This window comes from Saccopteryx leptura, chromosome 9 (genome assembly GCF_036850995.1).
Source record: "Saccopteryx leptura isolate mSacLep1 chromosome 9, mSacLep1_pri_phased_curated, whole genome shotgun sequence".
Taxonomy (NCBI): Eukaryota; Metazoa; Chordata; class Mammalia; order Chiroptera; family Emballonuridae; genus Saccopteryx; species Saccopteryx leptura.
In genome coordinates, this window is record NC_089511.1 from 69,999,353 (window position 1) to 70,026,600 (window position 27,248).

The 27,248-nt window shown below is 41.6% G+C and overlaps 1 protein-coding gene across 1 annotated transcript; it reads left to right on the forward strand.

The window, feature by feature from the left end:
• Positions 1 to 496: 496 nt before the first annotated feature.
• DDX21 (DExD-box helicase 21) lies at positions 497 to 27,248 on the forward strand. Its single transcript, XM_066348215.1, has 15 exons — positions 497 to 664; positions 3,079 to 3,525; positions 6,683 to 6,758; positions 7,282 to 7,460; positions 9,055 to 9,172; positions 10,244 to 10,429; positions 11,318 to 11,463; positions 12,139 to 12,288; positions 13,004 to 13,165; positions 15,739 to 15,858; positions 17,430 to 17,503; positions 19,377 to 19,536; positions 21,242 to 21,376; positions 23,526 to 23,570; positions 24,683 to 27,248. The coding sequence occupies exons 1-15, from the start codon at positions 578 to 580 to the stop codon at positions 24,950 to 24,952; spliced, it is 2,355 nt and encodes a 784-aa protein (XP_066204312.1). The 5' UTR covers positions 497 to 577; the 3' UTR covers positions 24,953 to 27,248.

Below are 27,248 nucleotides of genomic sequence, written 5' to 3' on the forward strand. Positions count from 1 at the left end.
TGGCTTCCAATTCTTTGGATCACTCCTTCTTCAGAGGAAGTTTAGGAAGTTTGTTGAGTGCATGACTATGACCAGCCTCTACTAAATTCTGGTTCTGAACCAGGCTTGTGAGTCTGGGCGCTTCCTTTCAGAGTGGACAAAACGATCAAGAACACAAGTCTCGTAAATCTGTTTGTGAACGGCTTTTGCAAACTTGAGCAATCTAAAGCACTGAAGGAGGGCCACTCAAAAGCAACTACAAGTCTGTATTTATTGGGCCAGGACTAGCAAGAATCTGGCCATTGTTTGAACAAGAATACAAAGCTAATCTTTTTGGTTCCTTTCAGTTGTAGCCTACTGTAGGTACCTGCTACAGTTGTTCAGACGCCGTAAGCAGTTAAGTCCCCATCCTCAAGCACTGCGAGCCGCTGGTGCTTAGAACCACCACGTGAGGATCAGTCTTCCTGGGGTTTCTCCTTCCGCGGGAAATGCTTTGCTACAGGAAGTGACGGAACTGGGTGGGCCAAAAGGTTAGGGCTGTCTCTTCCTCTCCACGCGGTGGCGGATATCGGCGGGCCTGCACAGCTGGTGCTGCGTGATGCCGGGGAAACTCCTCAGTGAAGCGGATTTGGAATCAGACGCGGCCATGGGAAAAGTGGAGACACCACGAAAACAAAAGGAGAAGGTGCCACCGAGGGCGGAGGGACCTGGGCAAGGCAGGGCGAGAGGCCTGGGCGCTGAGGAGGGGCGCCGCGGGCTGCGGAAGGAAGGGGTGCCACGGCTCGGTGAGCTTGGAGCTCGGCGCGGACCCGGCTTATCCGCGGACCCACGTGGGTCTCGGCCAAGAGGCGTCTGGGGGTTGTGTCCTCCGCGGGTGGTAGGCGCGCCGCCTCGCTCCGGGAGTTCTGGCCGAAACCCGGACAGATCCGAACTGAAGGGAGAGGCGGGTGTCCCACGTGGTCCCGGAGTTTGGGTGCCCCGCACCCGGTGCTCAGAGTTGGACGTTCAGGGAAGGCTAGGATTCGCATTTTAGCTCAAGCTCAGACCTAACTCCTGGCGAGCGCGTTCGCGGAGGGAATTGTAAATCAAGTCCAGGTAGGGATTTAGGCTTGAGACTAGACTAGCGAGACGTTAACCCACCTGCGCACATGGGCGCTGTCCGCGGTGGGTGATATTTTTATCTTAAGAGGTACAGTTTTCCAGTAAGCAGCCCTTAGAAAAAATGGAACTAACTCAGATCCTCTTAATGTTTATTGACCAGATTGATTACCCGTTGAAATGTAAAGCTGTTGTGGTGCTAAGTGTACACCATATTTTTGAGCTGTGCAGCCTTGACACTGCCGCCTCTTTTTTTTTTTAACGGAGTCAGAGAGAGGGACAGATAGGTAGAGATGAGAAGCATCAATCATTAGTTTTTCGTTGCAACACCTTAGTTCATTGATTGCTTTCCCATATGTGCCTTGACTGTGAGGCTACAGCAGACTGAGTAACCCCCTTGCTTAAGCTGGCGACCTCGGGGTCTCTAACCTGGGTCCTCCGCATCCCAGTCCGACGCTTTATTCACTGCGCCATCGCCTGGTCAGGCACTATCTGCCTCCTTATACTGATTTAACTGTGACTGAGTCTGTTCTGAGATAAAGTCAGTGGGAACAAAGATTGTCCTTGAACTTGGGTTGTATATGACTTAGAATTTTCTTTCCAGGCTGTTTCTGTGTCTTTTTGATGTGGGGAGCTTTACAACAGCAATATTTTGGGCTTGTAGGAAGCCCAGGGAGCACAGACTTATCTTCTCAGGTGGGGACGACACTTCACCGCTTTGCCTGCTCTGCACCAGTGAACTGTCCAGTTGTGGGGTGCTCAAATTAGGAGGGACACGACCAAAATTCATTATATTACAAAGGACACCACCAGGATGGGAAATCAACTTTTATTTGGTGGAACCAAGGGATGGAAGAACTGAAGTTGTGGGTTGGGGGCGGGGAGACCAGGTTTGTTTGCTTGTTGTTGTTTTTTTCAGATATCTGAAGGAGGTCCTGTAGAATCTACATTGAAATGTTAAAAATCTACGTTGTAGATTACCCTTATCCATGATTTGAGAGCAGAGGCCTGCCTAAAGTTTTAGGGCTGCAGATTTCAGCTCAATATAATAGTCTCCGCACTCCAGGGATTGTGCTGAGGCACTGTTCGAGAGGTTTTAACAGCTACACACCTGTCTAATTGTTTTCAGTAATATTAAGTAGTTAAGTTTTCAGTAATAGGAAGAGTTGGAGAGGGTCAGACATTTTAGTAGGAGCCATAGTCTTGTTTGGTTTTGAAGGATTCATTCATTTCATGTCCTTGTAACTTGTGCTTTTCTCCCGTTCTTCTTTATGGTTTATCTTTTTTACACATGTGGTGATAGATTGTGAGTTTTTTTAGCTTTTTGGTTCATGAATTGTCTCAGTGTAAGTTTATTTGCACTTGTGAGATAGCCAAGGCAGATATTATGAATTCTTGTTTTACCTGTACAGGAATTCTAGGAAAGAAAAGTCTGCTGAACATCTTCCATCCACAGACATATATGGCCTTATTACTCTTTTCAGAATTAAACTGTACTTGATCACTTGCTATAGTTGTGTGTTTAGAGCCTGTTGGAGTATCCTATGAGTCACCCAGATCCTTTGTGCCATTTTGGTTTTATAACTTGTTCGATCAACATGAACTGAAGCAGTTTTACAAGCTAATGAAATTATTGATGTATACTCATCTCCATATAGCTAAGAAATAGTACTAAAAAGCACACTGTTTGATTTTTGCCTTATTGCAGAGTGGAAGTACAAATGTTGAAAAATGCCCCCAAATTGTGATCTTGAAGTAATTCAGAACTGGTGTATTATACAAATGTATCAGGTGCTTTGTTCGATGTTTGCATTTTCTTTTTCTTTTTAGGCAGTATATGTGAAAAAGTTTTTTATTGTTTTTGCTTTACATAGACTTTATTGGGATTACACTGGTTAACAAAATTACATGTTTCAGGGGCACAGTTTCACAACACATCATCTGTACACTGTGATGTGTGTTTGCCACTCTAATGTATCTTTTTTAAATTGATTTTTTTAGAAAGGTAGAAAAGAGAAGCCAAAATCGAATAAGACTGAAGAGGCAGCAGAAGAAAAGGAAGATGCTATTTCCCCAAAAGCTAAAAAAGTTAAAAAGAGAGCAGAGCCTTCTGAGGTTGACATGAATTCTTCTAAATCCAAAAAGGCAAAAAAGAAAGAGGAGCTGTCTCAAGATGACATGATTTCTCCTAAAATAAAAAATGTAAAAAAACCAAAGGAGCCCATAGAAAAGAAAGTTGTTTCTCTGAAAACCAAAAAAGTAAAAAAAAGTGAGCCTTCTGAAGAAGAAGTGGGTGCTCCTAAACCCAAGAAGATGAAGAAAGAAAAGGAAATGAATGGAGAAATTGGGGAGAAAAGCCCCAAACTAAAGAATGGATTCTCTCATTCTGCACCTGACTCTAACTCCAATGAAACTGCCAGTGAAGAAAGTAACAGTGAGTTGGATCAGGTAAGCTTTACATATGTAGAATATATATTTCATCATTATCATTTGAGATAAATAAGTAAGTAGTCACTATACATTATTTAATAATGGGAGGATATTTGATTTGTTAGCACTTTATGGGGTCCTTTGAGCATAGAGTCAGAATACCTCTTTTGCAAGTACAGTAAACAGATCTCATTAAGTTTGGGGAAAATCTCTCTAGAAGTGGTCAGCCTTATTTGCAAATCAGAAATCAACAGGAGGGGCCTGACCTGTGGTGGCACAGTGGATAAAGCGTCAACCTGGAACACTGAGGTTGCCGGTTCAAAACCCTGGGCTTACCTGGTCAAGGCACATATGGGAGTTGATGCTTCCTGCTCCTCCCCTCTTCTCTCTCTCTCTCTCTCTCTCCTCTATAATGATTAAATAAAATCTTAAAAAAAAAAAAAAAGTAAACTAAGTTACTAAATTATTATAAAAAAAAAAAAGAAAGAAATCAACAGGAGGGTTATAATCATGCAAATAGGTCCTAGCTTCTCTCTTAGGGGTTTCACCAAATAAATCATGATTAAGTGGGACCATAAGTCTCTTGGTTTAGGTTCAACTTGAGTTGAACAGGATGATTAAATAAATCTGGCCACCTGGAAGCTAATTCTGTTATCTTTCAGAAAATCAGCAAAGAAATTCTGATAAACAATTTTGTGTTTGATGTAGGTTGTGATCAACATTTTAGAATTTTTTATTTTATTGATTTTAGTGAGAAAGGAAAGGAGAGAGAGACAGGAACATTAATCTGTATCTGTATGTGCCCTGACCAGGGATTCACCCTGCAGGGGTCAACCAAGCTATCTAGCCAGAGCAAGATTTTAGAATTTTTTTTGATTATAAAAAAATAAGGCCCTGGTCGAGTAGCTCAGTTGGTTAGAGCATCATCCCAATACACCAAGGTTGTGGGTTTGATCCCAGTCAGGGCATATAAGAGAAGCAACCAGTGAATGCATAAATAAGTGGATAAATGAGTCAATGCATCTCTCATCAATGGAAAAATATAAAAAATTAAAAATAAATAATTTAGGGAATTACAGAAATTTACTTTTAAAATATGTCTCCTTAAAATTTTTGCATTCAGTCATTCAATAAATATTAGGCACTTTTCAGGTAAAAATGTGACCTGTTATATTTTGATATTTTCTTGCTGTACTTTTTATACATGGAACTTTTTTAAAAATCAGGTTAGGATTGTACTGTATACAATCTTATAACCTGACTTCCATTTTTATATATTTCTTCAACTTTTTTTTTTTTTTCCATTTTTCTGAAGCTGGAAACGGAGAGACAGTCAGACAGACTCCCGCATGCGCCCGACTGGGATCCACCCGGCACGCCCACCAGGGGCGAAGCTCTGCCCACCAGGGGGCGATGCTCTGCCCATCCTGGGCGTCGCCATATTGCGACCAGAGCCACTCTAGCGCCTGAGGCAGAGGCCACAGAGCCATGCCCAGCGCCTGGGCCATCTTTGCTCCAGTGGAGCCTTGGCTGCGGGAGGGGAAGAGAGAGACAGAGAGGAAAGCGTGGGGGAGGGGTGGAGAAGCACATGAGCGCTTCTCCTGTGTGCCCTGGCCGGGAATCGAACCCGGGTCCTCCGCACGCTAGGCCGACGCTATTTCTTCAACTTTTATTAAATATTTATTTTAATTTTATTTATTGTTAAATTAAAAATACTAAATGTTTTTTTGTTTGTTTGTTTGTTTGTTTTCTGAAGCTGGAAACGGGGAGGCTCCCCAGTGCCCGGGCCATCTTTGCTCCAATGGAGCCTTGGCTGCGGGAGGGGAAGAGAGAGACAGAGAGGAAGGAGAGGGGGAGGGGTGGAGAAGCAGATGGGCACTTCTCCTGTGTGCCCTGGCCAGGAATTGAACCCGGGACTTCCGCACGCCAGGCCGACGCTCCACCACTGAGCCAACCGGCCAGGGCCTAAATGTTTTTAATGGTTATGTAATCCATCATATAAATGTTTAGAAATTTACGTAATTATTCCTTTGTTGAGCATTCAGATTTTTTCCAATCAAATAATGCCACCAGTTGCTCCTTATTTTCTGTGGATGTATATTTATTTTATTTTATTTTTTGTATTTTTCCGAAGCTGGAAACGGGGAGAGACAGACTCCCACATGCGCCCGACTGGGATCCACCCGGCACGCCCACCAGGGGCGATGCTCTGCCCTTCCGGGGCGTCACTCTGCTGCAACCAGAGCCACTCTAGTGCCTGGGGCAGAGGCCAAGGAGCCATTCCCAGCGCCCGGGCCATCTTTGCTCCAATGGAGCCTTGGCTGTGGGAGGGGAAGAGAGAGACAGAGAGGAAGGAGGGGGGGGTGGAGAAGCAAATGGGCGCTTCTCCTATGTGCCCTGGCTGGGAATCGAAACCGGGTCCCCCGCACTCCAGGCCGACGCTCTACCGCTGAGCCAACCGGCCAGGGCCTGTGGATGTATATTTAAATGGGTATCGCTGTGGAAAGGTCTAATGACCTCTGCAATGGTATATTCGTTTGGAATGGCTATGGAATATAGTTCTTAGTTGAGTCTGATTATGCCTTCACTAGTCATACATAGTATATGTGTAGTACATACTTGCTACACATTTTTCAGTGACCTTGGGTTCAAGCCAGCAACCTCTGGTTTATGTCTCTGGTCCCATACTCATGCTGGCCACCCTGTGCTCAAGCTGGTGAGCCTGCTCTCAAGCCAGAAGAGCCCACACTCAAGCCAGTGACCTTGGGGTTTTGAACCTGGGTCCTTAGCATCGCAGGTCAACACTCTATCCCGTACGTCACCACCAGTCAGGCAGATACTTTCTTTTTAGACCTTCATTTACCTAATACCAAGGTTTTTGTATCTTTTTGATTAGTTGAGAAGAGGTATTTTATAATTTTTTTTAATTTATTGCTTTTAGGAGAGAAAAATCAATTTGTTGTTTCACTTATTTATGCATTAATTTGTTGATCTTGTATGTGCCTTGACCAGGGACTGAACCCACAACTTGGGCGTATCAGGATGATGCTCTAACCAGCTGAGATACCTAGCCAGGGCAAGAATAGGTTCTTTAGTTTCTTTCTCAGAAGGTTTCTCTGTATTAACCTGTTGGGGTGAAGTTATTGATTTCTTTCTGTGGTCCTTTCCTTGATAGGAAATACCTGTGGAACAAAAAGAAGGAGCTTTCTCTAATTTCCCCATATCTGAAGAGACTATTAAACTTCTCAAAGGTAAGAATAGAAATACTGTATAAATCAGAACATACTATTTGGAGCGCTCCACTGGTTTTGTTGAGATGCACTGGGACATGTTCTTTGTTGACTTGTAAACTACCGTAGTTGTTAAAGTTTGTTCAATACAATATGTATATTCAGAATCGTAATGACTAACAGTGCTGCTGCAATTCAGCAGTTGATGCCATGTTAGTATTTTCTTTTCTTATCCTTTTCCACTTCTTGTGCTATTCCTAGGGGAATGACACCAGTCTGGCTTAGAATTTCTCTTGGCAATGTCTGTGAAGGGGCTAGGTGGGGCGGATGCTCAACCAGGTGTTTTCTGAACCATGTGTAGAACAGTCTGGACTTGCATTGCAGATTTAAAGTTTGTTGGTATTTTTCAGTCAAGTAGATTCTTCACTACCAGAATATATTTAAACCTGATTTTGTAGATGTTGATCAGAAGGTAGTTTCTCCTTTAGTATGGCTGATATTTTAAGAACTGCAATATCAGGTAACACGGTTAATTTGTTTACAGCCCGTGGGGTGACCTTCCTGTTTCCTATACAAGCAAAGACATTTTTCCATGTGTATAGTGGAAAAGATTTAATTGCACAGGCACGGACAGGAACTGGGAAGACATTCTCTTTTGCCATCCCTTTGATCGAGAAGCTTCTGAAAGAACTGCAAGACCGGAAGAGAGGCCGTGCCCCTCAGGTAACTCATAGCTTTAACACAGACCTCAGTGGCTCCAAATCCACACATGAAAAAAACATCTTGGGCATTGTTTACAAACTCGACTGTTTTTATTGGATTTTCCTTAAAGTCTTTTATGGGTATTCACTTAGGTCTGTATTTGCAGGTAAACCAGGATAGTTCTTTCAAAGTGTTGGCCTTAAATCCCATGTATTTAAACATTGTAATCCATCCCATGGTTGTGATCACCTGTATTATTTATTAATGCTCATCATCTTCCTTTCAAACTATTAGATGTCCCTGGGGCTCACAAGTTTGGTCAAGTGTCTTTACTATTTTTGCTTAAGATGGGGAAAGCATTTTTAGTAAAGATGCGTGAATAGGGAGGCGCTTGGAGGTGAAAAGGCCAAGCTTCCTTACCTGATTGAAATGCCTGTGTTACCATGCTGGCTGACGATTCTTGTACCTGAATTTTTGGCCCTACCTCACTTGTTTACTGATCTTTTGTGCCCGTGCTTCTGCTTCATTAATTTATTTGTATACTTTTGTTAACAACTATAGTACTAAATTATTTGAGCTCCTAGAATGCCATCTGGCACATAGTGGATAGTCAGGATGAATGTATTAGGTTGTTTTTCTTAAATCATATTTGTGTAAGGTGGTTACCCTACAAGGGATCTGTAGTGGTTTCGTATTGTATGTCCTGTTGGATCAAACTCAGACTGCTGCAGGATTCAAAGCCCCTCATCATGTTCGTCCTGCCTTGTCTAACTTTCATTCTACTTCAGATTTACTGTGGTGTAGAGGTTCAGAACACAGGTTTTGGAGCCTGACTCTGAATTAAATTCTAGGCTCAGCTTCTCGGCCTATAGGTCTTTTTGTTGTTGTTTTTATTTTGTGTTTTTTTATTTTTATTTTTAGATTTTATTTATTGATTTTATAGAGAGAGGAGGGGTTGGAACAAGAAGTATCAACTCATAGTTGCTTCACCTTAGTTATTCATTGCTTGCTTGCCGCATGTGACTTGACGAGGCAAGCCCAGGGTTTGAATTGGTGACCTCAGCATCCCCGGTTGATGTTTTATCCACTGTACCACCACAGGCCAGGCTTAGCTTTTGGTTTTTCAAATCTCTTGTATTATTGTGTTACAATACAATTGCATGATAGGTATTATAGATGAATAACTTGTGAGAATTAAATGAAAATAATGCATAGTAGCATTTAATAGAGGCTGAAACACAGTAAAAGCACAAATACTAGTTAATGTTATCAGCACTATTACTCTTGCTCAAGCCGTTCCTCTTCCGGCGTGCTGTTCTTCAGTAGCAGCTGCATGAAGCTTTCCTTAGTTCCTTCAGCCTGCTCCGTGCGACACTCCCGGAGTGCCATACCTTTGGGTACGGCTTTCCCTCTGATTGCTAGGATCACAATCTTTTCTCCCGAGTTGATTTGTCAGAAACTGTATTTTGTGATCCTTCCACTACACAGCACATTAATTACAAAGCACATAATAGATGTTTTGAAAATACTTGTTAGGATACAGTGGACCTTCTGATGAATTCCAAATTTGTTAAGAAACAAATGTTGCAAATTCAGTTTAGTTTTTTCTTTTCAGGTACTGGTTCTTGCACCCACAAGGGAATTGGCAAATCAAGTAAGCAGAGACTTCAGTGACATCACAAAAAAGTTGGCAGTGGCTTGTTTTTATGGTGGAACTCCCTATGGAGGTCAAAGTAAGTAAATCCAAAATTGAGAAAAGGTAAATGCCATTCATTGTTGAATGCCTTGTTTGGATCCAACCCTGACATCATCTTTACCTGGTCTAGTTATCTGATGGTTTCCTTTGTTGTTATTGTTTAAAGATGGTCCTGCCTGATGACGTGTCAAATCCTGTGAACCATTCTTAGGACTTTTGTATTATCTATGTTTATCTAGCGGCTGCATAGGTATCTTACTGAACCCAAAAACAGAGTCCAGTTGGGAGCTAGAAAGTCAGAATTCAAAGTTACTCTTTTTATCTGTGGATCTTGGGTCTCTGCCTCTTGCATCCTTGGTTCTTTTCGCTATAGGCAGGTGTTTTTTTTTCTCTTCACCCAAGCACCAAAAACCCCCCATCTCCCCTCTTCCCAGCCGTGGTACTCAATTACTTCCCAGTTCAATTCAGGAAGAGGTTCAAGGCATTAAAGAAGTCTTAGCATTGGCACACAAGGCTTAGTTCTTTACAGCTTTGGTGGAATGAATGTAGGCTTTGGTATCAGAAAGGCCTGGGTTTGAGTCTAGGCTGTTCACAGAGTAGCTGTGTGATTTTAGGTTCAAGTTTGATTTTTCTGCTTCCTTGAACATAAAACGTTACTAAATTCAGCCTGCAGTGGTGTTGTGAGGATTGAATTTGGTGATGGATGTACAGTGCCTCTCATACCTGGGCTGTAATAGCAACTCAGTTAAAAGCTGCATTATTACCATCTCATCCAATTATATTGAACTCTGTTTTCCTGAATGTCTCTATACTTCTTGGAATTGTTGCCCTTCTAGCTTATCTCATCCTAAACTTTAACCTTATAAAAAGTTTCTATTTCTTTGAGATTCTTACTCTCACTTTGTGAAACCTTGACACTTTCCATCAGTTAAGGAAGTCATTTCTTTCCTGGTGCTACCATCTTTATTTTCAATACCTAGCATATTATATATATACCTTGTGCTTGTGGTTAGTAAATAATTTCAAATAAAAATATTTTTAATTGGTACCCCAACCTAGTAAAAGGAGTTCAAAACCCAGTGTATCTTATCAATATGTTCTCTTACAGTTGAACGTATGCGGAATGGGATTGACATCCTGGTTGGGACACCAGGTCGTATCAAAGACCACTTGCAGAATGGCAAGCTAGATCTCACCAAACTTAAGCATGTTGTCCTGGATGAAGTGGACCAGATGTTGGATATGGGGTTTGCTGATCAAGTGGAAGAGATTTTAAGTGTGGCATACAAGAAAGGTAAACTTCAAGTTCAAGGCATTGATCAAAGGGAGCAGAAGGGTGGTGATTAAGTCGTTTTCTAAAAGTTAAATGAAACTTTAGGAAATTTGGAGGTGACTTATTTTATTCAGGAAAACTTGAATTAAAAAATAATTCATGATTTATCACAGACGGGAGGAATTTGAGAAAGTAAAGAGGGAAATTTATTATCTACCACTTTGATATACTTGTTATATTCTTGACTTTTGCTGTTGTGTGTAAGTATGTGTATGTGCATTAATATAACCTTACTGTACATATAAAAATTTGATATAATAGTCTATGAAGGGGTTATGCCATGATTTAATTCCACCTATGTGTTTTAATTCCCAGATAATATAAATAATTCTGCTTATATACATTTTTTTTTTTTTTGTACAGATAGCTTTCTTTTATGGAAAGCTATTCTGTTTGGAATTAGTTCTTTAGGATAGATTTCTAGAAGTGAAATTACTGAGTTGAAAGGTTCAAGCTCCTCAATAGACATTGTCAAGTTGCTCTTCAAAAAGGTTATACCAGCTGTGTGCTGCCATTTGAAATATATGAAAGTGCAATGATTGATGTTTTCCAGTTGGTTGGATTTGTTATAATGGACAGATTGCCCGTGTGGTCCCTAAAGGCCAGTGATCAAAAAGCAAAATAAGTTTACAGTGCTTTTGCTTTTTCCAGAATCCTTTACATAAATTATTTAGGCAGTATTTCTGTGCCTGTTGGGAACCTCTGTGTCTCTCATTTTTGTATTCTCAATGCCTGGCATGGCCTCGTGGTTGCTGGAGTGTTAATGGGTCTTGGAGAATTGGGTGGGGTGGAATATTTTGTTGACCTGTTTGGGTTATTCATACTTGTTTCCTCGCTCCCGCCCCCAAGATTCGGAAGGCAATCCTCAAACACTGCTTTTTTCTGCAACTTGCCCTCATTGGGTATATAATGTTGCTAAGAAATACATGAAATCTACATATGAACAGGTGGACCTGATTGGTAAAAAGACTCAGAAAACTGCAATAACTGTGGAGGTAAATGATTCATTTAGTTGCTAGAATTAGTATAAATTGTATATATTTTTTTCCTCATAGTTTTAAGACTGTCAAATACAAATTCTTTCTAGATAAATACTAAATTCATGTGAAAAGCTAAATAAAGACATATTTCTGTTTGAGTTGTATATGGTATTTGTATTTTCTAAATTGCATTATTTTGTAGGCTGATTTCAGAATCTTAGAACTTACATTTGTCTGAATTATCTAAATAGAAATTACCTGGAGACTTTAAACACTAGAGGGCAGTGGAGAAATTTAGTGTTTTGTGTAGAAGCTGTTTTCATCTTAGGGTTAGGTACCTCCAAGTAATAGATCTGTCTGGTAACTGCCTACTGATTGCATTTTTAAGTGGATGCAAGGACAAAACATACAGAAATTTCTCTTGTTCATTATTTGGTTTTCTGTAGGAATCTCAATGGTATTGTTTTTCCTACATTTTTTTTCATGGTCAGAAAATAGATAAAGAAGACAGATGCTCTGGAGAAAGAGAAAAGTCTCTCTGCTTTCATGCTTCAGTTTTTTCTCTAAGCAGTGTGGTGTGGTCTACTGTAGGCAGTCTTAACTGCTTTTTAGTGCCATTACGGTGAGCAGGTGATTGATTTCGGGTTCGCTAGCATTATGAAATAGACCTTTTTTCCCCTCTCTTTTTAGCATCTGGCTATCAAGTGCCACTGGACTCAAAGAGCAGCAGTTATTGGGGATGTGATCCGAGTATACAGTGGTTTTCGTGGGCGCACCATCATCTTCTGTGAAACTAAGAAAGAAGCCCAGGAGTTGTCTCAGAATACGTCCATAAAGCAGGTTGGTCCTTCCTCCCCTTTTCTTTTAGGGAGGAAGCATCTTTTATTAAAAAAATTTTTTTTAACCTTTATTTATTGATTTTAGAAAGAGGAATGGAGAGAGAGAAAAAACACTGGTTTATTATTCCACTTATTTATGATTCTTTTATGTGCCCTGTCCAGGGATTGAACTTGCAACTTTGGCATAATGGAATGATGTTCTAACCTACTGAGTTACCTGGTCAGGGTGAAGCATTTTTTAATTAATAGAGTATACATATTAGAGTTCAGTCTCATCTTAGAGATGAGGAAAAGCTGGCTCAAACTAAGGTTATGCAAACAAATAGAGTTGATCACTCTTATCTGGTATTCTTTTTTTATTTTATTTGTTTTTTACAGAGACAGAGAGGTATAGATAGGGTCAGACAGACAGGAATGGAGAGAGATGAGAAGCATCAATCATTACTTATTCTTTGTGACACCTTAGTTGTTCATTGTGCTTTCTCATATGTGCCTTGACTGTGGGGCTGCAGCAGACTGAGTGACCCGTTGCTCAAGCCAGCAACCTTGGGTCCAGGCTGGTGAGCTTTGCTCAAACCAGATAAGCCCGTGCTCAAACTTGCGACCTTGGGGTCTCGAACCTGGGTCCTCCACATCCCAGTCTGATGCTCTATCCACTGCACCACTGCCTGGTCAGGCAGATCTGGTATTCTTAAGCTAGTTTATTTCTTTGACAGGATGCCCAGTCATTACATGGAGACATTCCACAGAAGCAAAGGGAAATCACCCTGAAAGGATTTAGAAATGGTGATTTTGGAGTTTTGGTTGCAACCAACGTTGCTGCTCGTGGGTTAGACATCCCTGAGGTTGATCTGGTTGTACAAAGTTCTCCACCAAAGGTAAGATTTTCTATTTTGATTTTATTTTATTGTTTCTTTTGTACACTAGAACATAATTGAAGTTGTAGCATTTACTTTCATTTGATTAATGATAACTGTTTCTTGAGAACTGGTGGTGATTTTTGTATTTATTTTGAGCCCCTCCCCTCAGAACTGATAGTTGAATGCAAGTGTGATCACTGGCAAGAGGTTAGAAAGATAATTTCTGGTTAGAGGGTATGTCCTTGAAGGCTTCATGGAAATAATACAGTTTGAACTGGACTTTGAACATGGTTAGGACTCAGATGGGGTGGAGAGAGGATGGATGAAGTCATGAGCTAGAGAATAGAGAAGGGAGAAAATAGCTCCCATAGTTAAAACTGCTGGGGTTTCTAGGAGATAGGAACCTTTCAGGGAGGACCCTGAAGCAAAATGTATATGGTGTGGACAGGACTTCACATAAATAAAAGTTGGTCTAAAAGAGCCTTGTTTATATCACATCAAGTGTGAAGACCCTGTAACCTTCCCACAAACCAGCAAATCCCTCAGGATTAAAGGTTGTTTATAATGTTGGGAAAAAATACTTGATTACTATGAAGTTATCAATTCTTTATTTTATTTTTTTTTAAGAGAGAGACAGAAAGGGAGAGAGGTGAGAAGCATTAATTCTCATTTGTGGTGCTTTAGTTGTTCATTGATTGCTTCTCATATGTGCCTTGACCTGGGGGCTCCTGTGAAGCCAGAGACCTTGGGCTCAAGCCAGCAACTATGGGATCATATCGATGATTCCACGTTCAAGCTGGAGACCTGTGCTCAAACCAGTGACCTTGGGGGTTTCCAACCTGGGACCTCAGCATCCAAGTCAACACTCTATCCACTGCACCACCACCAGTTAGGCTGAAGTCATCAATTCTTATTTATTTTTTTTTCTTTTTTCCAAGTAAGAGGAGAGGAGATAGTGAGGCAGACTTCTGCATGCGCCCCAATTAGATACACCTGGCAACCTCTGTCTGGGGCTGATGCTAGAATCAACTGAGCTATTTTTAGCACGTGAGGTTGATGCTCAGACGAACCAAGCCACTTACTGTGAGAGGGAGAGAGGGGAAGAAGGAGGGGAAGAGAAGCAAATGGTTGCTTCTCTTGTGTGCCCTGTCTGGGAATTGAACCTGGGAGATCCATATAGTAGGCCTATGCTCTATCCACTGTGCCAACCAGCCAGGGCCTGAAGTCGTCAGTTCCTGTTAAGGTTAAGTCCCATTAATGTGTGGCATAGACATTGTTTAGATGAGCCTGCAGACTACAGTATTATTCCCATAGCCATATATAATTATATATATTATAGCCATAGCCATGTGTAGCTGTTGAACACTTAAAATGCACCTCATCTTACTTGACATTTGCTATAAGTATAAAACATACATTGGGATGTCGTTGTTTTTAAACTTTTTATTATGCACACTGGATTTTGAAGACATGAAAAGGAATGCCAAATACCTCATTTGATAACGTTTTAAATAACATTGAAGTGATAAAATATTTCATTATATTGAGTTAAATAAAATTAATTTAACCTTTGTGTTCTACTTTTTAGTGTGGTTACTAGAAAATTAGAGATTGAAATTACATACTCAATTGAACAGCACTATTCAGATGATGCTTTGTTCAGATTTGTCCACTGAATAGGGACCATTGTACTAGAGGTTTTAAAAAATTGTCACAATACTTCAGTTTTTTAAAAATTGACTTTATTGGCCCTGGCCGGTTGGCTCAGCGGTAGAGCGTCGGCCTGGCGTGCGGTGGACCCGGGTTCGGTTTCCGGCCAGGGCACATAGGAGAAGCGCCCATTTGCTTCTCCACCCCCACCCACTCCTTCCTCTCTGTCTCTCTCTTCCCCTCCCGCAGCCAAGGCTCCATTGGAGCAAAGATGGCCCAGGTGCTGGGGATGGCTCCTTGGCCTCTGCCCCAGGCGCTAGAGTGGCTCTGGTCGCGGCAGAGCGACGCCCCCGGAGGGGCAGAGCATCACCCCCTGGTGGGCAGAGCATCGCCCCTGGTGGGCGTGCCGGGTGGATCCCGGTCGGGCGCATGTGGGAGTCTGTCTCTCCCCGTTTCCAGCTTCAAAAAAGTATAAAAAAAAATTGACTTTATTGGGGCAGCCTTGGTTTTAAAATGATGATACAGGTTTCAGGCACAAGTCTATAATACATCATTTATATAATGTATTGTGTTCACCACCCCAAAACAAGTCTCTTTCTGTCACTATTTATTCCCACTTTATCCCTTCTAACCTGCCCCCCACCCCCACCCCCTTTCCCTCTGGTAATTATCAAAGTGTTGTTGGTGTCTGAAGGTGCTTTTTTCTTTTTGGCTTAATTCCTTTATGTTTTCACCTAGCCCCTAACCCCTCCTCTCTGAGAGCTGTCAGTCTGTTGTCCGTATCAGTGAATCTGTTTCTATTTTGTTTGTCTTGACAACACTTTAAATTGAAATAAGAGACCTCCTCCCTCGTACCTCTGGCATATTACTGCCAACCTTGCCTCTGTGTAGCCTGCTCGGTCCTCATCTCTTTGTGTTACTCATGTACTTTTCTTTGACAGGATGTGGAGTCCTACATTCATCGTTCTGGGCGAACGGGCAGAGCCGGAAGGACTGGAGTTTGCATTTGCTTTTATCAGCACAAGGAAGAATATCAGTTAGCACAAGTGGAGCAAAAAGCGGTAAAACTATTTTCTTAGCCTTATTCAGCAAATGTTAAGTTCTGAAATCAGTCTTTGGTTTCTCCATTCAATTTTTATTGAATTTACTTTTATTTCTAGCATGTTACATCAACTGAAAGCTTATTGTTAGATACAGGTTTTATATATTATCCTATGATATGCAGTGGTTTTCAACATTTTTACCTATGGGGACCGGTTAAAATAGGAGAATTATTTCAAGAACCACTAAGGCAGAAATCACCCTGAGCATAAATGAATTTGACTAAGATCATTGGGTGTATCACACAGCATCAGGGTGGGTAACTCTTTCACGGATCAGCATGAAGTCTCTAGTGACTGGTTCACAGACCAGTGGTTGGAAAACACTGACATAAAGCCTATTTTGAAAAATCTTTGCATTTCAAAGCAATGGTGTTATTTTCCTATTTATAATTATAAGGGGTGATTTATGTTAGAAAGGCAGTTTTCAGACAGTTGTAACATGAAGTACTGTATCAGAAATATTTAAGCATAGATTAGGGGGTTATAGGAATTATTCTGTAAGGAAATTCATAAATAGGTATTTCCTCAGGATGTGTAGAGCTTAATCTCCCTTTTTCTCCTTGAGCAGACTACACTTAGTGACTTGCTTCCAAAGAATAGAGTAGGAATGGTGGGGCAGGGGAGACTTACAGTGCAAACAGCAGCAAACATTGCCTGGCCAGATTGACCTCAGTGATAAGCATGGGTCCCCCTGATACGATGTGATGAGGCAGCATTCACTTCTGATCTTCTTCCCCCAAACCTATGACTGCAGTGTAAGCATGTGAAAAATATCAGGCAGCCAGATTAAGGTACGGTCTATAGAATACCTGACCAGGACTCCTTAAAACTGTCCAGGTCATAGACTGACCAGGTGGTGGCACAGTGGATAGAGTGTCGGACAGGGACGCGGAGGACCCAGGTTTGAGACCCTAAGGTCACCAGCTTGAGCCCAAGGGCGCTGGCTTGAGCAAGGGGTCACTCGGACTGCTATAGCCCCCGTTCAAGGCACAGATAAGAAAGCAAAGCAATCAATGAGCAACTAAGGAACCACAATGAATTGATGTTTCTCATCTCCCTTCCTGTCTGTCTGTCCCCTCTGTCTCTGTCACAAAAAAACTGTCCAGGTCATAAAAAACAAGGAAAGACAAAACGCCACAGAGCAGAGGAGTCTAAGAAGACATGATATGATGATTTGCTGTAATACAGTATCCTGGATTGGATACTGAAATAGAGAAAGGATATTAGTAGAAAAACTAGTGAAATTTAAATGAAGTCTGAAGTTCAGTTAATTTTAAGGTAGCAATTGGTTTCTAAGTTGGGATTAACGTACTTAATGGCAGGTTTAATCCATAGTAATAACAAAAAAAAAAACTTGGTGCATTGTATATAGGAACTCTCTGTAAATTTAAAACCATTCTCAAAAAGTTTATCTTATAAATACATAATAAATATATTTGGTAAATAGAAAAAATTAAGAGGACTACTAATCTCAATGGAAACAGTTAATGACCATGTAGTACAATAAACTATGGTTCATTTTCTTGTAGGGAATTAAATTTAAACGAATAGGTGTTCCTTCTGCTACAGAGATAATAAAAGCTTCCAGCAAAGATGCTATCAGGTATGTTCCCACCACTGCTGTGGTCTGTGTTACTGCTAGGTTTATTTACTGCATGTCTTTGTACACTAATGAGATTTGGCTTTTTAAAATGTATTTTCTTTATTTTTTATTTTTAACAGTTTGTAACCCTCTTGTTAAAAAAACAGACAGTGCTGAAATAAAATTATGCAAAAGAAGTCTTCATTTCTACTCATCCCTGTTCACTAACGGAAACCACTATGAATAGTCTGGTTTGTCTTAGGCAGTTTAAGGAACTGTATTTTATGTATGGTGTAGGTGCTTTCCATCTGGAGACTGATCAGGTTGGGTCGCAGATTATATTCTAGATCTCCATTAATCCAGTCTCCTGTCTGGTGGGGATGAGAGTTTATTATTTAAGTTATAGTAAATATATGGGATTAGATGAACTGTTTGCCATTGGAGGTGCTACTGGCATAGGGGCAAGAAAGTTTGTTCTTGTGTGGCATTGTCCTATAAATTGAAGGATATTTAGCTGCTTAGCATCCTGGCTGTTCAGTGTGTATTGCTGGGAGTGACTGAGGTTGGCATGAAAACCAGAAAGGTCTTGTTTTCCAGGTGTCCCCTGCTAATGACTAGATTCTGAACTGCACTCTTAGAGTGCTTTTCATGCCTATTTAAAAAATAGTCAAAGAAATGCATATTAATAGGTGGGAAAGTTCTGCAAATTGATAGGATTTAACTCAGCATTTTCCAAATTTATTCTAGCATGCTTTTCTTTAAGCATCCTGCAAACAGGGTTTCCTATGATACCAGTTAAGGAAACTTGGGGTTAGATGGCCAAGTAGGAGAAAAGAGACAGATATGCTGGTGGTGGTGTGTGAGAGACGGCCTGGAGAGCACAAGCCCGTGGGAAGAGGCTACCTCCCACAGCGCAAGCACTTCCAAAGTGGAGATGTGACACTTATTATCGCCAAAATAATAGTGCCTCCCCAATACATGTATAGTTTCATAAAGGCCTGCATCATTTCTAACCTTTTTTGGGAGTCTTTTTTTCTTTTATTTCAGAATGGAAATAGCTGTAGTATTTTCTTTTTTTTTTGGTATTTTTCTGAAGCTGGAAACGGGGAGAGACAGTCAGACAGACTCCCGCATGCGCCCGACCGGGATCCACCCGGCACGCCCACCAGGGGCGACGCTCTGCCCACCAGGGGGCGATGCTCTGCCCCTCCGGGGTGTCGCTTCTGCCACGACCAGAGCCACTCTAGCGCCTGGGGCAGAGGCCAAGGAGCCATCCCCAGCACCCGGGCCATCTTTGCTCCAATGGAGCCTTGGCTGCGGGAGGGGAAGAGAGAGACAGAGAGGAAGGAGGGGTGGGGGCGGAGAGGCAAATGGGCGCTTCTCCTGTGTGCCCTGGCCAGGAATCGAACCCGGGTCCACCGCATGCCAGGCCGACGCTCTACCGCTGAGCCAACCGGCCAGGGCAGCTGTAGTATTTTCTGTTTCTATAAGTAACACATTCTTATTATAAAAATTATCAACATTTATTAAAATCAGGTTTAATGGCAATATGGCATTTCATTGTACCTGTTTCATGGTTTATTTAACCAGTCCATATTGATGCTCATTTTTAAATTGTTTACACTTTTTTTTTATCTATAATGCTGTGATGAACATCTTAATAACTTTTTTTTTTGGTTTGGTAGTAAATTAGAATTAGATGCAATCAAAGGAATACATTTATTACTACAGAAATGAAATGATTGTATACATTGCATCAAAATGATATTTTAGACATATAAAAGATTTGGTTTGAAAGGTGCTGATTTATCTTGAGATATTGTTGACTTAGAAATAAAATCTGTCCACTTGTACTATCTTTCTTCTAACAAATATATTCTCAATCAAACCACAGGCTTTTGGATTCTGTTCCTCCCACTGCTATTAGTCACTTCAAGCAGACAGCGGAGAAGCTGATAGAGGAGAAGGGCGCTGTGGAGGCCCTGGCGGCGGCCCTGGCCCACATTTCAGGTGCCACGTCTGTAGACCAGCGCTCCTTGATCAACGCAGATGCGGTAAGGGTTCCTGTCAGGTTCTGGTGCTTTTTCATTTGGAGTTTGAGCAGGATTTAAAAGTGTTGCATTGGCCCTGGCCTGTGGCTCAGTGGAAAGAGCATTGGGCTGGTGTAGGGACATCCAAGGTTCGATTTCCGGTCAGGGAACACAGGAGAAATGACCATCTGCTTCTCTCCCCCTTCCTCTCCCCTTCCTCTCCCCTTCCTCTCCCCCTTCCTCTCCCCCTTCCTCTCCCCCTTCCTCTCCCCCTTCCTCTCCCCCTTCCTCTCCCCCTTCCTCTCCCCCTTCCTCTCCCCCTTCCTCTCCCCCTTTCTCTCCCCCTTCCTCTCCCCCTTCCTCTCCCCCTTCCTCTCCCCTTCCTCTCCCCCTTCCTCTCCCCTTCCTCTCCCCCTTTCTCTCCCCTTCCTCTCCCCCTTCTTCTCCCCCTTCTTCTCCCCCTTCCTCTCCCCTTCCTCTCCCCCTTCCTCTCCCCTTTCTCTCCCCTTCCTCTCCCCCTTCTTCTCCCCTTCCTCTCCCCCTTCCTCTCCCCTTCCTCTCCCCCTTCCTCTCCCCTTCCTCTCCCCCTTCCTCTCCTCTTTCCTCTCTTTCATCTTCCTTCTCTCCCTTCTCCCCTCTCTTTTCCCTCTTCTTCCCCCATTCCCCTCTTCCTCTCCCCTTCCTCTCCCCTCTTCCTCTCCCCCTTCCTCTCTCCCTTCCTCTCCTCTTCCTCTCCTCTTTCCTCTCTTTCATCTTCCTTCTCTCCCTTCTCCCCTCTCTTTTCCCTCTTCTCCCCCCATTCCCCTCTTCCTCTCCCCCTCCCACAGCCAGTGGCTCGGTTGGTCTGAGCATCAGCCCCTGATGGGGGTTGCCAGGTGGATCCCAGTTGAGGCGTGTGTGGGAGTGAGCCTCAGTATCTCCCTTCCTCTCACCTAAACAAAAAAAAAAAAAAAAGGAAGAAAGTTTTCCATTTAAACTTCCCAGTTGTTTTGGGTTTTTTTCCTAGTTTTACTTTTCAATTAAATTTTGCACTTGACGTTGTTTTATATTAGTTTTAGATGTACAGCATGGTGGTTAGACAGTCAGATACTTTACAAAGTGATCCCCCAGTAATCCAGGTACCCACCTGGTACCATATGTAGTTATTACAATGTTGTTACTACTCCACTTGTTTTAGCTTGACCATGAAGGCAGGTGTCTAAACAGATCTGTCGAAATAGAGAGCAGATCCATGGTTGCCAGTACCCTGGATAAGGGGGAAATGGATGACTGCTAATGGGGCGTGGGATTTTTTTTAGGATGATGAAGTGTTCTGGAATTTTAGATAGTGTTGATGGTTGCAAATTTTGTGAACATACTAAAAACCCCTGGATGTTACATTTTTAAGTGGTAAAAATTGTGGCTTTGTGGATTACATCTCAAATTTTGAAAATTGTAAAATGCACACACATAAAAATGTATATACAATTAGCCGGTATACCTAGAAACTTTAGAAGGTATGCTGTGGTATCACAACTGAGTTGTCAGTCTTGGCGCAGTATGCCAATCTTATTCACAGTTCCTCTTTGCTTATACTTATTTGTGTGGTTGGGCTGGGTGTGTGTGTACTATGGCCTTTTAGGGAGAATTTTTCCAGAAATATTTTAGAAATACAAGGGCAGGTGTTTATCTAGGTTTGTTTTGTTAGGTTTGTTTTGAGACTTTAATTTTGTCCCCCTTTCTTCCATAGGGCTTTGTCACCATGATCTTGCAGTGCTCGATTGAAATGCCAAACATTAGTTATGCTTGGAAAGAACTTAAAGAGCAGCTGGGTGAGGGTATTGATTCTAAAGTGAAGGGAATGGTCTTTCTCAAAGGAAAGCAGGTGAGGAATGCCAGGACCCCTGTTGTGACTTCGCTTTGTGGTTCAGTATCGAACACTGCCCAGTGGTTTCTCCTGCTCTACAGGGAGGGATGCTGCATCTTTTCACTGTCTGTAGAGTTTTCTCTGGGCAATATCCTCAATGACTCTCAGTTCCACTTACTCACCGACAGCCACCCCATCTGTATCTCCAGCCTAAAACATCTGCGTCCAGTGCTGAACTTGATGATCCAGCTGCTGATTTCTACACTAAGCTGGGGTTTAGTAAAACAAGCATTCAAAATTGAATTCAGCTTGACCAGGCAGTGGCACAGTGGCTAGAGCGTCGGACTGGGATGTAGAGGACCCAGGTTCGAGACCCTGAGGTCACCAGTTTGAGCACGGGCTCATCCGGTTTGAGCAAAAAGCTCGCCATCTTGGACACAAGGTCACTGGCTTGAGCAAGGAGTTACTTGGTCTGCTGTAGCCCCAAGGTCAAAGCACATAAAAGAAAGCAATCAATGGCCTGACCAGGCGGTGGCGCAGTGGATAGAACGTCGGACTGAGATGCAGAGGACCCAGGTTCGAGACCTGCGAGGTCACCAGCTTGAGCGCGGGCTCATCTGGTTTAAGCAAAGCTCACCAGCTTAGACCCAAGTTCGCTGGCTCGAGCAAGGGGTTACTTGGTCTGCTGAAGGTCCATGGTTAAGGCACATATGAGAAAGCAATTAATGAACAACTAAAGTGCCCCAACGAAAAACTGATGATTGATGCTTCTCATCTCTCCATTCCTGTCTGTCTGTCCCTATCTATACCTCTCTCTGACTCTCACTCTGTTTCTGTAAAAAAAAATTAAAAGAAAGAAAGAAAGCAATCAATGAACAACTAAGGTGCCACAACGAAAAACTGGTGATTGATGCTTCTCATCTCTCTTTGTTCCCATCTGTCTGTTCCTACCTATCCCTCTCTGTCTCTGTTAAAAAAAAAAATTGAATTCATAATGTTTTGTGTGTGAGAGAAAGAAAAAGAGGGACAGACAGATAGGAAAGGAGAGAGATGAGAAGCATTACTTTATAGTTGTGGCACCTTAGTTGTTCATTGACTGCTTTCTCAATGTTTTTGTTTTGTTTTGTTTTGCTTTTTTTTTTTTTTTTTTTGATGATAGAGACAGAGAGAGGGACAGATACGGACAGACAGGGAAAGAGAGAGATGAGAAGCATCCATTCTTTATTGCGGCACCTTAGTTGCTCATTGATTGCTTTTTCATATGTACCTTGACTGGAGGGCTACAGCAGGCTGAGTGACCCCTTGCTCAAGCCAGCGACCTTGCTAAAGCTGGTGAGCCTTTTTTAAACCAGATAAGCCCACGCTCAAGCCGGCGACCTTGGGGTTTTGAACTTGGTTTTCCGTGTCCCACTCTGATACTCTATCCACTGCGCCACCACCTGGTCAGGCGTTTTTTTGACTGGGGGCTCCAGCCAAGCCAGTGACCCCTTGCTCAAGCTAGAGACCATAGGGTCATGTCTATAATCCCACACTCAAGCTGGTCACTTTGGGGTTTTGAGGCTGACACTCTACCAATTGCACCACCACCTGGTCAGGCATACTTTTGTAGAAAACTTTTTCGTAGGAGGCTGAATTATGAAAACTAGAAAATTAACCATAGAAGATCATTTATTTTTCTTCTTGTAGTTAGGCCATCCTAAATAGTTGACACTCTTTCTGATGAAAGGCAGTGTCTTTCAATGGTTTTAGAACATAGGCTCTGGAGTCATACTGACCAGAAATTTAAAACCTACTCTACTTACCAGCTGTGGGGCCTTAGACAAATCAGTTGCCTCTCCAGTCTTCTCTTTCTTCAGCTATAAATGTAGCTAATGGATACTTGCAGATGAGCTTAGTGTAATAGCCACGAATGATCTCTAGTTAGCTCTAAACCATATTTTAGTCCCTTTTAAAAAAAATGTAGGTATGTATATGTGTATGTTATACATCCTTAGCTCTTGGCTATTGTGCTTTTGAGAGATACAATGTGTTGGCTTGGGTCTGAAGTTTACCTAAAAGTAATACCTTTTAAAAAAACATAATACTTAGTCATTTGGAGGATCACTTAATGTGCATTTTATGCTACTAATCAAAGGCTGGATTAACTTGTATTTGTTTTGATTTCAAGGGTGTTTGCTTTGATGTTCCTACTGCAGCAGTGACGGAAATACAGGTATTTTTTTTTCTTGGATTTTGAAGTTAACATCTAAATTGTAGAATACTCATTATTGAAAATACAGACTAATGGAAAGGGAAACAACAGCTCCAGTCCCTATACTAAAAGACAGTTAAGAATTTTAGTGTTTTTTTTCCTAATGTTTTAGTCTTAATTGTTTTCTTATTTGGCCTGCTTGTTTTCCTTTTCTGCAGTTTTGAAACAGATCCAGCTTTTCCCCCCTATATATGTTACATGGGATTTACATAACATTTCAAATTTATATCTTTATGCAATACTGCTATGAGAGAAGCCTGTTTGTACATGATATATTTATGTTTTACTACCTGACAGCTTCGGGTACCCTGTGGTAACTGAATTGATAAATGCTTCTGTGGTGATGATACACTATAAGGGTACTTTTTAAAATTTTTTCATTGATTTGAGAGAGAGACAGCGGGGAAGGAAAAGAGAGAAAGATGCATCAGCTTGTTTCATTTAGTTATTCCACTTATTTGTGGATTCATTGATGATTCTTGTATGTGCCCTGACTGGGGATTGAACCTGTAACCCTCAGTGCACTGGGTCGACACTTGATCCGTTGAGCCACCCAGCCAGGACTTATGGGGGTACCTTTTTTTCACAGAGACAGAGAGAGAGTCAGAGGGACAGACAACAGGAAGGGAAAGAGATGAGAAGCATTAATTCTTCATTGCAACACCTTAGTTGTTCAGTGATTGCTTTCTCATATGTGCCTTGACCAGGGGGCTACAGCAGAGCGAGTGACCCCTTGCTCGAGCCAGCGACCATGGAGTCATGTCTATGATCCTGCGCTCAAGCTGGTAACCTCAGGGTTTCGAACCTGGGTCCTCTGTGTCCCAGTCCAGTGCTCTATCCACTGCACCATTGCCTGGTCAGGTTGGGGGTACTTCTTATAGTGCAACTTATTTTTCCACACTCCAGTGACTTAGGCTTTGGGCCATGAAAATTAGTATTTTTTGGCCAGTGAATTTTTAAGCACTGAGGTCTGGTTTTTCTCTTTGCAAAAGGGCAAAAATATCTTTTCTATGCCTTTTAAAACCAAATTCAGTAAAAATCAAAGAAGTAAGAACAGAAACATCTCTCAACAGGAAAAGTGGCATGATTCACGGCGCTGGCAACTCTCTGTGGCCACTGAGCAGCCAGAGCTGGAAGGACCACGAGAAGGATACCGAAGCCCCGGGGGCCAGCGTGAAGGCGGTCGGGGTTTCAGGGGACGGCGGGACGGAAACAGAGGCTCCAGGGGACAGAGGGACAGAAATAGAAACTTCAGAGGAGAGCGATCAGGAGGCGGCAACAGAAATAACAGATTCCAAAACAAAGGCCAGAAACGGAGTTTTAGTAAAGCATTCGGTCAGTAATTGAAATAGGTTTATATGGCAAAACAGAAATATGTTTGGCAACATGGAACTGAACAGTTTTTTTTCATACAAAGTTAAACACACATTGTGTTTCCTTCTTGACCACTTTCAGAGGCCCCTCTATTCCAGAGAGACAAGCTTCATCCAGATTATTTCATCTGATGCTTATCATTTATAATTTGATTGCTACTTCTATATCAGGTTTTCCTTTTGTAAAGGTGTATGAATTCATTACATGTTTAGTCTAATGCAGTTTTTATAGATTATAAGATAAAGTCAAGCATGTATCTGCATATACTTTTAAGTTGATCTGTCTTTATACTAATGGTCTTCTTTCCTAAATGCCTGTGGGGAATGCAGCAGTATCCGGAGAGCACTTTGCTGTGTGATTGGCATTCCTCAGCCACTGCCACAGGTCCTCGTGTGGTCCAATAGCACGTCTTCCGAGAATACTGAGTGATGTTTTGAAGCAAGATGTCAAACTTAGCTTGGATGTAATAAAGTTTATGCCAGCATATGCTTTAGATTTGGAGAATGTGTGATATATCTGATAGAAGATGTTATAGAGATTAGCCATCATTATGTGCATTTTGATACATTTCTAGCTTCTCTGTATAAGGTGAGTTGTGCTTCAGTGAATTCTTCACAGATTTTGTACATTTATATATCTGTATGTATATAAATAACAATATTTTAATAGAAAGCAAGTATCTTTAAAGAATTCCAAATGTATAAAATGGCCTCATTACTTTCTTCATGAGTAAGTAGGCTGGATAAATGGGGCTCGATGATAATTTGTCCCACTTCCTATTGGAAGATAACATTATTTATCAAAGAATTAAGGGAGCGGGGGCAGAGATTTGCATTGCTGAAGATTCAAAAATTAAAAAAAAAAAAAGAACCACTGAAAATATTTTTTATATGCAAGAAGGAAACATCTGTGGAGAGCAAAGAGAAGAACAAGTGGAGGTGCATGGTAAAGCGTTCTTGTAATGGTGAAAACTTAATGGGTCATTGCTGTTTCTGGAGATTAACATCTGACGGGCAAAATGAAATTTTTAGGTAGTATGATGTGGTTTAGTTTTTCAAAGGTCTGGTTCCAATAGCCACATTATAGGAATCGATTTCTATTAGACTGCTACTACATTGGGAGCTTTTAGCTGTTTAGGAAACTTTTATTTTTTAAGACAAACTAAGGCTATTTTCGGTTGTTGCTTTGAGGGAACTCAAGAACTTGATGTAACTAACCCCTAGCCATTTAACTGTGTGAGTTCTCAAATATTACTTCTCTGGAAAACTCTGCATGGTCCAGGAGCTTAAGAGTGGCATTATCTTCTCGCCTTAATTCCTAGGAATTATGTACTGGGACTCTCAGGGAATAAACTATGATGGGAGGAGTTAAACTACACAGCCAGTCTTGTTTCCATTTATTTGTTTTGAATAATGAAATCTTGCTGGGACCTGGTTTCTCTGAATTAGTCAAGTCTAGCTGCCTCTTACTTGGTCACCTTGCAGTAGGGCTCAAAGAGCCAGCTCAGCTCCGATCCTGAGGCAGCATCCTTTTTCTGTCCTAACAGCAGTTCCATCTTTGAATCTGACTGGATGTTTCTCTGTTCTCAGAAATTCTCTTGGCTTTTATTCCCAGTCCACTTGTCAGTGTTTCTCTTTTCCTCGTGTTCCTCATGGCTTCCCATCAAATCACAGATATTTAGGCGAAGGTGTTTGATGACAGAGAAAACTCATGTGCCTTGTGGATTACAGTTTATTATATTCTGGTTTTGCTTAAGTACTGAGCATACTTGGATAAGAACCAAAACATTTCAGTTTGGATAGAGATGGGTACCTTATCAAGCAGATTAAAAGTACACAGTACCTGTCCTTGATGTGAATTAGCCTGAAGAAAAATAATCAGGTCTAAATCAAAAGTAAGGGAGAACATTATTGGATATTTCACTCTATGCAACTTAATTTTAAGGAAAGCATGGCTATGGCTGTTTCAATAAATGAAGTTGAAGTTTCTCCTGGGTTCTAGAATTCAAACCATATTTATAAATGTGTATTCAACTACTGCTTGGTTGAAATTGACTTGTTGGTCTAGCCTGGAGAATGTTACCATTTTTACTATTTTCTGTGGAGAAAATATTTTTCACTTCACCAGCTCAGTGAACTTTTAAAATACAATCCATTTTTACATTAGAGTTACCTGTGCAAGTGATTTCTTTACAATTGTACAGAAAATGTTTTTACTATAGTGTAAAATACTGCTTTATGCCATAATAAAGGTATTAGTACTTTT

What these genes read in the sequence shown, in the direction of transcription:
- DDX21 (XM_066348215.1), top strand. Translation starts at nt 578, where the DNA reads ATGCCGGGGAAACTCCTCAGTGAAGCGGATTTGGAATCAGACGCGGCC. An exon ending in AGAGAGGCCGTGCCCCTCAG is followed by an intron (nt 7,461 to 9,054) that starts GTAACTCATAGC and finishes TTTTCTTTTCAG; the next exon opens with GTACTGGTTCTTGCACCCAC. An exon ending in TCCAGCAAAGATGCTATCAG is followed by an intron (nt 17,504 to 19,376) that starts GTATGTTCCCAC and finishes ATCAAACCACAG; the next exon opens with GCTTTTGGATTCTGTTCCTC.